Source organism: Bidens hawaiensis, unplaced genomic scaffold (assembly GCF_021521415.1).
Source record: "Bidens hawaiensis isolate Kalapana, Puna unplaced genomic scaffold, B.hawaiensis_p1.1 tig00023985_1, whole genome shotgun sequence".
Taxonomy (NCBI): Eukaryota; Viridiplantae; Streptophyta; class Magnoliopsida; order Asterales; family Asteraceae; genus Bidens; species Bidens hawaiensis.
The window spans coordinates 251,642-263,759 of record NW_027493769.1 but is presented as its reverse complement, the minus strand read 5'-3'; the positions used below and the strand labels follow the sequence as shown (position 1 = coordinate 263,759).

At 33.3% G+C, this 12,118-nt stretch overlaps 1 protein-coding gene across 1 annotated transcript; it reads right to left on the bottom strand.

Annotated features, from left to right (window-relative positions):
• Positions 1-957: 957 nt before the first annotated feature.
• LOC143568398 (NAC domain-containing protein 21/22-like) lies at positions 958-5,555 on the bottom strand. The gene is made up of 3 exons (XM_077054567.1): positions 5,364-5,555; positions 2,465-2,739; positions 958-1,911 (listed from the first exon to the last, which is right to left on the bottom strand). The coding sequence occupies exons 1-3, from the start codon at positions 5,512-5,514 to the stop codon at positions 1,363-1,365; spliced, it is 975 nt and encodes a 324-aa protein (XP_076910682.1). The 5' UTR covers positions 5,515-5,555; the 3' UTR covers positions 958-1,362.
• Between the last annotated feature and the right edge of the window lie 6,563 nt (positions 5,556-12,118).

Genomic DNA, 12,118 nt, shown 5'->3' with positions numbered 1-12,118 from the left:
CGCCATTGTTAGCAGATCATGTAGCGTATGAATGGTGAAATTGATTGATGATTGTAGGTTTTGAGAGAATCATTTGGGGGTTTGATGAAATGAATTTGGATTTAGACTATGTATTTGGGGGTTTGTGTGAAAAAAGAGATTTCAACTTATTTACATAATTGCCACCGTGAAATTCTTTTATTCGCACGTTTAGTATGGATTTTGTATTTGTATGTTAACCTCACCCTATATATGTATATAATAAATTTAATACAATTATTTTGAATTAGCATATTTAAGAATATACGAAACCTGAAATAACCAGCCAATTCAATCACGCTTTAAGAATACTCAAAACCAATCGATTATTTAGGCATGATCCAGTCAGTTGGTACGATTCGGTTCAGTTACAAGAAAAATCATCTAACTAATATGTATACACACAAATAAATTCATTCACTATAATGTATATAAAATATGGCTAATTGCTTACATTAGACATGACATCAAACTATCAAAGTGAGTGATTTGAATTGATTTGATTTAAATTTATTTATGTGTTTGTTTCCATTCTCCAATCATCAACTAAAATATTTATGATTGATGAAGATAGTGAATATCTGGTGAGGTCATACCATATGTGTTATATACATAACAATATAAAAAAAATGCTAATTAAAGGCATTATTTAATAGCCAGCAGGAGTATTAGCTTGCCGGCTAAGTCTATGAAAATGATACTTCATTATTAAACTCTGTGCTAAGAAAATTATTCAAATGGTGATTTAAATAAACAAGATTGAGGGTATATTCTTTTGTGTGTTGACCAAAAGAGTTATAGCATTTGAATAAATATGTGCAGAAGATTATTATCAAAGTGGAAGAAGTGGTGCAAGTTAAACAATCCTTTATAATTAGTTAGTAACAAGATGTTTCATATGTACATGTCTCACTATAATATATTCTATAATTGTGAATTAGGAATGAAACAAAATTATACAACATAGCACACTAACAAGCAATATTAATAAATATGTATTACACTAAAATATAACTTATTTTACCTTTTTATCATCATATATATGAACAAATATTTTTTTTTACATAACAGACCTTTAGTTTTTTTTATCTTTGTATGTAAGTAATATTTTATAACCATTTAATGATGACGTGATATACCACTATATTGTTAACAATATTGTGTCACATTATCATTTTATCTGTTATAAAAGATACGTTATTTACATACAATGCAAAAAATAAAAGTTATGTTATGTAAATGTGAAAAAATATCTTTGTTTCATATGTATAATGGTAGAAAAGTGTAACTAGGTTACATTTTAGTGTAATTAACACGCTATAGTTAATGTAGTTATTTCCATAATCAGGGATTCCACATGGTAACATGCAAAGATTCATCCGATAAAAAGCTTTGATCCGAAATCCCATCACCAAAGCCGAACGTTGACTCGTTGAAATTAATTTGCTTGTCCATGTTATTAAAACGACTCAAAATAGCTTTGATCACATCCTTCCTCTCACCACAATGTGACGATGATGAAGATGATGAAGGAATTGTAAGGTCGGGTGGTAGTGGCATCGCTGGTGGTGGTGGTGGTACGGTGGCAGAGAATAGATGACAGTTGTGATTAATAAGATCAAATTGAGGATTTGATTGATTAAAAGTGGTGGAGAGGCAGGGCACTTGCTGGTTAAAAATATTATTAGTATTAGTATTATTATTATTGAGTTGGCTTTGGTCAAATGAGAGTGTGTAAGGTTCCATTAATGGTGGTAGAGATGATGAACAACTTAGTGTATCTTCATGCCCTCCATACTTGCTTATGTTTCCCACCTTGCTATGACCAACTTGTTTTCCATCAATAATTCTTTCTCTATTCTTGCAAAACACTCTACACAACACCCAGTCTTCCTGTAATACATATAAATTTAATTATAGATATGTTACAGTTATTAAGAATATTGAATTTTAATAATTCTTTCAAAAATAATAATTCAAAAATAATATTGGATTTTAATATTATGTAAATGTCGATAATAATCCACATACCAATGCAAGAATTGAATCTTTATGTGGACAACTTTTATTTTATGACGTTTCAAAACAATTTGCAACATTCTGATTGGCATAAATATTAATAAGTTATTTGTTTTGATGAATGAAGTTGCTTTTTTGTTAGAGTGGCATTGCCCGGCAACAATAGTGAAAGTTTACGGATTATCATCAGCTAGTATATTATCGTTTAGATGATTAAAATCCAATCTAACCCTGTAAGTCTATAACTATATATGAAATAAAAATAAATTAAATGAATAAGAGGTCTTAATTTACGCATAAACATTGTTTTTGTTATATTGTATATAAATCGATTGCGTAACCTCTTACCGCTATTTTTTCTTTTCCGTTAAATCTTAAAAATTATAAACATATGATGCGGTTTTCACGTTTTTCTAACCATAATTACCTTGAGTGAAGAATCAAGTGGAGGTGTTTCAGGATCTTGTAGCCTAAATTCATGCATGACCCAATCGGTTTTCTTTCCTTTGGGTGCCCTTCCAAGATAGAAAACAAGAGTCTTTCTCATCCCAACAAGTATACGGTTTCGAAGGATAGATCGGTCTTTTCCAGTTGCTTTCCAGTACCCTGACACGGTCGCCCTATTTGTACGTAACCCTGTTGCGTATTTTCGATCTCGTTGGCTATAGAAGTACCATTCCTTGCCTCCCACGCATGCAGTGTCTAACATGAAATAACAATAATTAGTCACTACACTAATTAACTATGATTATTATGTATATTAAATATTTGCTAAGCCACACATGCTTGTAAATCTTCAATAACTTCCTTTGATAACAAAAAAAAATGTTCATGTTATATTTGATCATGGTGCATACATTCATGTCTCTTAATTCTATGTAGACGTCACACCATTCACTTTACCTTTTTTTACTATATATCACCTAAAAGAATTGGATTAACCTGCTTAACAATCCCCCAAAAACAATTATTAAATTATTGTGCGTGAGTAAGCTCGTTAACGCTTTAACCCAACTTGCCTTTTAACGTCCCCTAACCCATAAAGAGAGTGGTGGACTGGTGTCCCCCTCATTAACTTTATCAAATCAGCTTTGACGCCCTGACGTTAACATATACCCTAGGATCTTGCGTCTACGAAAAGTAATTAAATTACCGAACATAGATACAATGAACTTAAAACAAGATATAGAACCACTAACACATCACTATCATGTTTTTAGAAACTAAGCTGTCTTAACTTCATTACCATATAAAAAAGTAGTTCTCTTTACATTCTTTTAGAAATAATTTAGGCATTTTGATCACTCACGTATCTAATTTCTTGATCACCACATAATTATATAAATATATAATACTAACTCGCTATTTAAAAAAAACAAGAAAGGAAAAAAAAAACTTTATGAGATAACAGATAATTAATTTTAGATCCGTCACGAGTATTGATACATTATTTCTTCCATATGACCTACATGCATGGCCAGAATTATTTGTGCATGACATAGATATTATCTTATGGAAATTGATATAATTAAAACTAGATAAATATGTGAATGGAATATATAATATATATACATTATATGAGTGATAATAATAATAATAATAATTTGTTGTTTTTATACGTGAATTGGTATTATGTGAGGGCCAATCACGTGGGCAATGAACGACAATTAAGGTTAAGTGAGGGCCATCTAAATTTGGACACACTAGCTTATCACTTCCTTTAATTATTATTATTATTATTATTATTATTATTATTATTATTATTATTATTATTATATGCATGAGGCTAAACCTTAATAAATCTAACCAAAAAATATAAAAATACGAGTATTAGTTATTATCAAAGTATTATGTCTTAGTTATCAAAGTGTTAAAAAGAATGTTCTTAGTAGTGTCAATTAAAATTATCATTATGAGCAAATGATGTATATTTATTACTATTGTATGAGTTTGTCAATCAAAAAACAATATGTGTATTATTAGTTATTACTTGCATGTTATATATATAACCTATGATCATCTTAATGAAGATAGTATCATTTTTTATTGTTGGGCCGTATAATATAATACAATATTGCATTATATACCCTACAATGTAATTCTACAATACATTTTGCAACATAAAATTTAAAAATTGATTCAAGAATATTCGTGGTAATGTTTTAATATTGGTTATCTTTATTATTATTTTGAAAAGACAAAGGACAAAGGGATAAACGTCAATTTCATTATAAAGTGAAAGAAATATGGAATACGAAAGAATAAATAGTTTCCATCCTTATGTATATGTGTGTGAGTGACAAAATAACACGTAGGTTAGGATATACATAAATTTATACTCTCCTATATCCATATATATATATATATGTATATAATATTATTATAAAAATAAGCTTACATGTATAATATCTTTTAATATTCCACATGAATTGTATGCTTATATTGTATATTCACTACAAATTAAACTACTTCACATGTCAATGGAAATACCAGTCGTTAGTAATCTGGTAATGAAATTTTGTGAGAAAATTGGGTGTGGTTAAAGACTACACGTAATTAACACATTACACCGACGAAGATACTTCACTAACAGGCCACCGACGATGTTTTCACTACCATGGTCAATGACGTTTTCACCAACGAATCACCGACCGCCTGTCACTAACAGTTATTTCACTGATATATCACTGACATATACTTAAAACCTATCAATTTTTAATAATGTTTGGTAAGCTACTTGAACACAAGGTAATCACCATCAATTTATAAAAAATAGTTTTTATTTGTCAATGATCTATAGACTTTTTTCATTCAGCAAATTTTTCTTACATTAAAAATCGAACAAAGTGTGACATAGAAAGTAAAAAATAATTAGTATATAAAACTATATGTCACATATAATATAACTATTATATAAAAAGCATTTGATGTTTGGTGAAGGCATATATTGTATGTGAACTATTTTATGCATGTAACAATGTGAAAAAAACATATCAATTTTACTAATTGTAGGTTCTTTTTAATGTTTGATCAATAGTTACAACTTATAACCGATTAAACCCTCACCCATTTCCTGTAAAGTGAACTAGTTAACATATTTGTTTAACCGTAAGGTGTATCTGTAAAAACCTTGGAAACGTCGTTAAAAAAAGTGTACTTACAAAAAATTCAATTCAACTTTCAACTTTCGTGTGTTTGTATTTCCAAATATCTGAAACCTATCTCATACCCGTTTACAATGAGGTTCTCAGACCATAAATCATAATTGCAAACGACAAAAACATTAATCGATTCGAAAATGAGATTATAGGAGTTAAAAAGATTACCAGGAAGATCCCATGGCTCACACTTGTTTAGATCAATTTCAACAAGAAGAGGTAACTTTTTGAGCAAGTAATCGCACACGAGTTCTTTGTCTCTTGGGTGGAATCTGAAGCCAGGAGGGAGTGTGGATTCCACCAAACTGAGGTTGCTCATGATGAATGATCTATGTGACTATGTGTGTGTGTTTTTGGTGTGAATATGAGAGAGCGCCAAATAGGGAACTCCTATTAATATATGAAAATCTATCACTTATCATATATTTATTATAAGCTATGGTTGACTGAAAACCAATCCAGAAGAATGCAAGGTTAATATGGTCAATAGTATTAGTAATAATAATAATAATATGGTGCATTGGTTTTGTATCATCTTTTGGTTATTGCCGGTTCTAATTAACGAATTAGCTGCTGACGGTCACATCTTTTAACGTATCTGTTTCCAATGGTCCGTGATTAACAGAATTCTAACGTCGTTAATTGCAGGTCGTCGGGAAAACGTTTTTGGCCGGATAACTCACATTTTTCGAAACACTCACATTTTCTTTCCAAACATTTTTGTAACCTTGGATTGGACTTTCGGGAACTTTTTTTCTAGTAAAAACCCTAATTATTGAGGTCGTCGGAAACCTAAAACCATAATCAAAATCGGTTGGTGGTGCTCAAGTGTGGTGGTTGGTTGGTGGTGATGGCGGTGTTCAGGTTGAGTTTTTCGGCAAAAATGTGACTTTTCTGACCAAAAGTGTTTTTCGGCAACCCACAAATAACGGCATTAGCATTCTGTTAATCGCGAACCATTTGGAACAAAGTTAAAAAATATGACCATCAGCAGCCAATTTGTTAGTTAGGACGGGCAACATCTAAAAGATGATAGTTTGATTAATAAAACCCAATATACCTAATAATAATAATAATAATAATAATAATAATAATAATTAAGGTGGTAATTACGTTTAGGAAGAAGTGAGTGTATGTCCAGCCAAGCCACGCCAGGATTGGTCACCAACTGCAGTTCACATTCAACACGTCTCATCACTCATCCTCTAAAAAAATCTACACTTTAATTCCCACTAATAATATTATTAACAAATATTTACAAATTAAACAGACTCCAATTATGATTCCATACTTAAAAACAAGTCATATATAAAATGTTATATGAAATATTTACGGATTTGTATGCTACATGCGATGGCGGACCTACATATGTGGGATAAGGGGCGGCTGCCCTCCATAAAGTTTTTTTTTAATATTATTTTTGGCTAAACATCTAGATTGTCCTCGTAAAAGAAAAGAAACAAAGAAAACCCCAAGTCGGCCAAACTACATGCCTCTACTTCAAAACTAGGTATTTTTGTTCAAAATTGCTATTGCATAAATCTCTGGTAATCCCATTTTACGGTCCGTTTACAAATCTCTGGGAATCCCATTTTACGGTCAGTTTACGACCGATTTGCAGTTAAAATACATTTATTTAGTTTTGATTATCCTTTTCTCCCGCTTTCTACAACTTGACTACAATGGTCACAAACTTTACAACGAGTTTGTGGCCAAAATTTGACAGTCAAAAACTTTGCAAAGATATTGGTCATAAAATTTGTGGTTGTTTTCACGTTCATAAACGCCTTGCTAGTTTGTTTTACTAGTGTGTTTGCTTATGTGATGGATTAAACTTTCAACCAACTAATCTCTTGTAACAGATTATTATATGTTTGTGTGTTAGGTTGTTTGTGTATATGGATCAACACATTCACATGCTCTAATTGTATATTGCTTCCTTTATTAAAAGTTTCCTTTTATGTGTAAACACTAAAGTTCATTACTTTTCAAAGCAACATAAGTACATAACATTAAAGTTTTATATTTTAAAAAAAATATATTTGTTCGCTTCAGGGTCGGCCCCAGGCAAGGCGAGCCGGACTCCCAGCCTGGACACGTTTTTCCTACGACACTAAATTTACATATATATTTTTTAAAATATAAAACTGAAAATTTTTGGGCCATCTATATAAAACATAAAAACCTCAAAACTAATACTATGATTCTGTTATATATATTACTATAACGTTAATTATCATTTAAAAAATTAGTTTATAAAGTTCTTTAGCAACTAAGGGTCTTTTTTTCACCTCTTATAGGGCACTTGAATACTAGACCAATTATGGTTTACGACATAACGTGAATGAATGGTTTTATTGTTTAGTGATAAACCTTATTAAGTTTGTGGGAAGTATATATAATGCTTGAGTCTTGCGTGTACATAGCAGAACTTAATGAGGGGGGGGTCCGCCATCCCCCACTCTATGCCGCCACCCCCCACTCTATGCTTCTCTTACGTCTCTTCATCCAAACTTCATCACTATACTTGTATATTATAAAAAATATCAATGAACATGTGTTGTATAGACTAAAAATATACATTAATTCCAAGCTCCTACAGTACTCTACTGTTCTCCTACCTCACTAAAACCCCACTTAACAGTAAGCATATTTAATATTTTAAATTAATTTAAAACTAACACGTCTTTTTATAGAACGGTCTATGAATTATTCAAATGGATGAGCTACTAGCTAATTCACCACATCAGGAATTCGGGATACACTTGTTTTTCTATTCGGAGAAAACCCACATCTAAGGCCAACGTTATGAATACTTGCCTGAATGCACGATAGTGCGGTGAGGTAAAACACGTTCTGTTCATGGATCAAGCTAGTGAACGACATTTACTCGTCTAATCTCCCATAATCACCTGTCCCGCTGAAACTAAATATTGGGAGCAGGATTCAAATTTTGATTACATGAAACACCAAGTTTCTTCATCACCACTCCACCACAAGTCTCATATAAATATCATAAGATTTTCACCAGCTTAAAGATTAAAACATGAGACCCGTCACTATTAGAAAACTAGGCATTTCTTATAATCATTTCAGTCACAAACGACGTTTTGCGATCAAAATTGTGATCGCAAAAATCTCCATAAGTAATAATATTTTTTTGTAATCAAGTTTGCTACTGCTCGTAATTTTTGACCTCTTATAGCGATCAAAACAACAATCGCAGTATTTGCCGTCGACGTTGGCTGTCTGCGACTGGTGACCTTATATTTCTTTATAACTTTTTATAGTAAAAATAATGTAAGGCCCCGAACCCGGTGACCCTACTTTAGCGTCGGATTTACTCATAAACACAGTTCTTCAAATCAGAGTTTATTAAAACTTTTCGCGGAATATAAAACATCAATCATTTGTTACAAAACATTAAATCTTTTCTTTGATACCATAACACAAAACTTTATATTTAAAACATCTTTTTTTTCTTCAGATGCCAGCCGTTCAATCCATGTCGTGTGTCATCCTCATGCTAACTCTATAATCAGCTCACCTGCGTGCATACTAAAAGTCAGCTACGCTGAGTGAGTTCTAGTTAATCGAACGCCATACAATACATACACATACATACATATCTGTAGATACATATCCATACTTCACTAGTTACCCTTATGTTCTACATACATACTTGCTACCATACATACATACATATCTATAATCACTAACCTCAGTCTACCGAGAGTACGTTCATAGTTCACCGTCTATACCTGTACTCAAGGTCGTGAACACGTACAAGGTTCGCAGTCCTTACCTATGTTCACCATTTATGGTATGTACAAGGATCGCGGTCCTTCCCTATACCATAGTACATCCACAACACGTACAAGGTTCACAGTCCTTCCCTATGTTGCAACCTAATTCATAGCACGTACGAGGTTCGCAGTCCTCCCCTATGCTACAAAATCAGCACGTATAAGGTTCACAGTCCTTTCCTATGCTGAAATACATTCACAACACGTACAAGGTTCGCAGTCCTTCCCTATGTTGCAACCTAATTCATAGCACGTACGAGGTTCGCAGTCCTCCCCTATGCTACAAAATCAGCACGTATAAGGTTCACAGTCCTTTCCTATGCTGACGCCTATCTACATTACGTATAAGGTTCGCAGTCCTTATCTACGTTTACATATATCATCTACTTCACGTATAAGGCTCGCAGTCCTTAACTACGCCATCACCAGCCGAGTCTATGTCCGACAGAAGCTAGAGGGATTTGCCATCCTAACTTACTATGTCGAACGTAGAACTCACATGCCATTCGTGTACCTATATACACATACTTACATTATAACATAAGAACACTCTAGGCATTCCTTACCTCATTCATTTAACAACCATACCCCTTGACGTTACGTGCAATATCCGAAGATCGTTCACGCCCCGACAAGTATTCATTTGAAATATTCATACATCTTCGATATATAATATTCGTACCTTTATTTTTAACCTGACAGTACGCGCAATATCCGAAGATCGTTCTCGTACCGACAAACAATCATTCATATCTATCACACATATCACATATGACATACACTTATCACTTAGGATAAATGTATTAACAACACATCGAGTATGCACACAGCCCCGAAAACATAACAAGGAATGGGGCTAGAAACTCACCTGAACACGGTTACGTTCACCGTTAATCGTAATCCCTTTCTTCAGCTGTGCACGGCTGACTGTATAACAAGTACACGTATCAAACAACTATCACTATTCATATCATCTTTCCAGTCTTAACTACTACCCACAACGAACGGGGGTCCGGGGGCAGCGCCCCTGGCAGCGGGGTCTAGGGGAGGCAGCCCCTAGCAGGGTCCAAGGGGCAGAGCCCCTGGCTGGGGTCGAGAAATTAGATACGTGAACTTAACTTTAGGCGAAGTTAAACCTTAAGCGAACTTAGCTTTAGGCGAAGTTAAACCTTAGGCGAACTTAGCTTTAGGCGAAGTTAAACCATAGGCGAACTTAGCTTTAGGCGAAGTTAAACCTTAGGCGAACTTAGCTTTAGGCGAAGTTAAACCTTAGGCGAACTTAGCTTTAGGCGAAGTTCATCAGGCGAACTTAGCTTGCAGGCGAAGTTCATCAGGCGAACTTAGCTTGCAGGCGAAGTTGTCGTCTACAGGTTCTGTTCGCTCTTAAATCCTTCGTTCCTTAACCAAATAACTCGATTTAGGTACCCATGGAATCGTCTGACCAGCGCCTACAAACCCCAACTATCAAATCGACCTAACATCGATGTTTAGAGGGTGCGATTTAGGCATATAGGTTACGGGTCCTTTTTATCAATCGATTAACCCATCAAATCATAACCATTTTCAGTAAGTTTAGCTTTGTTGGATTCGTTTTTACCATACAAACTCAGATCTACCATTTCTCAAATCAAACCGAACCTATACGAACGATTTCTAACCATAAACGTACCTTGAACGAGTCGAACTTACGAACACGAGCTGGTCTTGTTGCTTTGGTTCGTCACGACGATCTAGCACCAACTAACGTTTACTCTCTCTCGGATCCTGCTCGTTTATGGTGTGTGTGTTTTTGAATGTGTAGAGATTAGAATGGAAAGAGATGAGGTTTAGGGTTTTATGGTGGTTTAGGGGATATTTATATCCCTTAAAGCCCATGGACCTAAGGCCCATTCTCATTTAACCCATCTCAAATAATCTAACACTAGCCCGACTCATACCAACTGCTACTCTATTATTTATTTCCCGAACCCGAGTCAACTTTCCCTCTATTATTAAGTAATATAATAAATATCATTTTGGAAATTTCGGGATGTTACAAATAAGGGAGATGTTACGACTCGTTAACATCATGTAAGGGTAATTATAGACACATCATACAATCTACAAGATTATAACCTTTTGATTGTATAAATAATCAAATTGGGTTAGGTTAAATGTACCCCCCAGGTTGCTTGTCATACCCCCCCCCTCCCTTGAAAAACCAACTTTCATGTTAACCCTTGAAATCATATAATTACCAAATTAGCACAAAAGTAAGGATTTAATATTATTTTTTTTACAAGTTGCGTTTTCTTTTTATGATTTCGAGTTTAGGGTTTTGGGTTTCGATTTTAGGGTTTAGGGTTCGGTTTCGGGTTTCAGGTTTAGGGTTTCGGTTTTAGGGTTTAGGGTTCGGTTTCGGGTTTAGGGTTTAGGGTTCAGTTTCAGGTTTAGGGATTAGGGTTCGGTTTCGGGTTTAGGGTTTAGGGTTCGGTTTCGGGTTTAGGTTTTAGGGTTTAGGGTTTTTGGTTATTTTGTAAAAAATAAAGTGGTAAAATAAGGATATTATAAATATATATACTATTAAAATTAAAAAAAGATATTATAAATATTTATAATATTAATATTAAAAAAATAAATTAATAGTAATACTTGATAGTTTTTAATTTGATATATGTAGTGAAAGTTATCAAATGAAAGTAATGTTGTAGGGACTAATATGTATATAAATAATGTTAAGAGCTAAATGTAATTTATGTAATAAGTTAGGGGGGAGTGTATTTAGTAAAAATGGAGTAAGAGGGATACGTTTAGCAGCACCCGATCAAATTATGTATAACTTTTATTCTCAATATATAAGTCTCACAAATGTTAAACCACGAACATTTGAAATAAATAATATCTTTCCACGTTTCTAACATGTGTAGTAGAACCTTATCTCATATACTCATGTAACTCTTTTATTCCTTACTAGAGGTTGAGACCACAATTACCAAGTGGTCGATCGACATCACAAAATGAGTGAAAAAAATAAGTCTGGATATCGAACTTGAATAGAATATCACGGAACCAAAATTCGATTTGAATTTTGGAATCTATTCGGTTTGATTTTAATTTGGATATTTTGAACTACATTTC

Excerpts from the sequence above, each read along its gene's own strand:
- LOC143568398 (XM_077054567.1), bottom strand. The coding sequence starts at position 5,514 with ATGAGCAACCTCAGTTTGGTGGAATCCACACTCCCTCCTGGCTTCAGA. Across the intron at positions 2,740-5,363 it reads TGAGCCATGGGATCTTCCTG|ACACTGCATGCGTGGGAGGC; the intron begins GTAATCTTTTTA and ends ATTTCATGTTAG. Across the intron at positions 1,912-2,464 it reads CACTTGATTCTTCACTCAAG|GAAGACTGGGTGTTGTGTAG; the intron begins GTAATTATGGTT and ends TATGTATTACAG.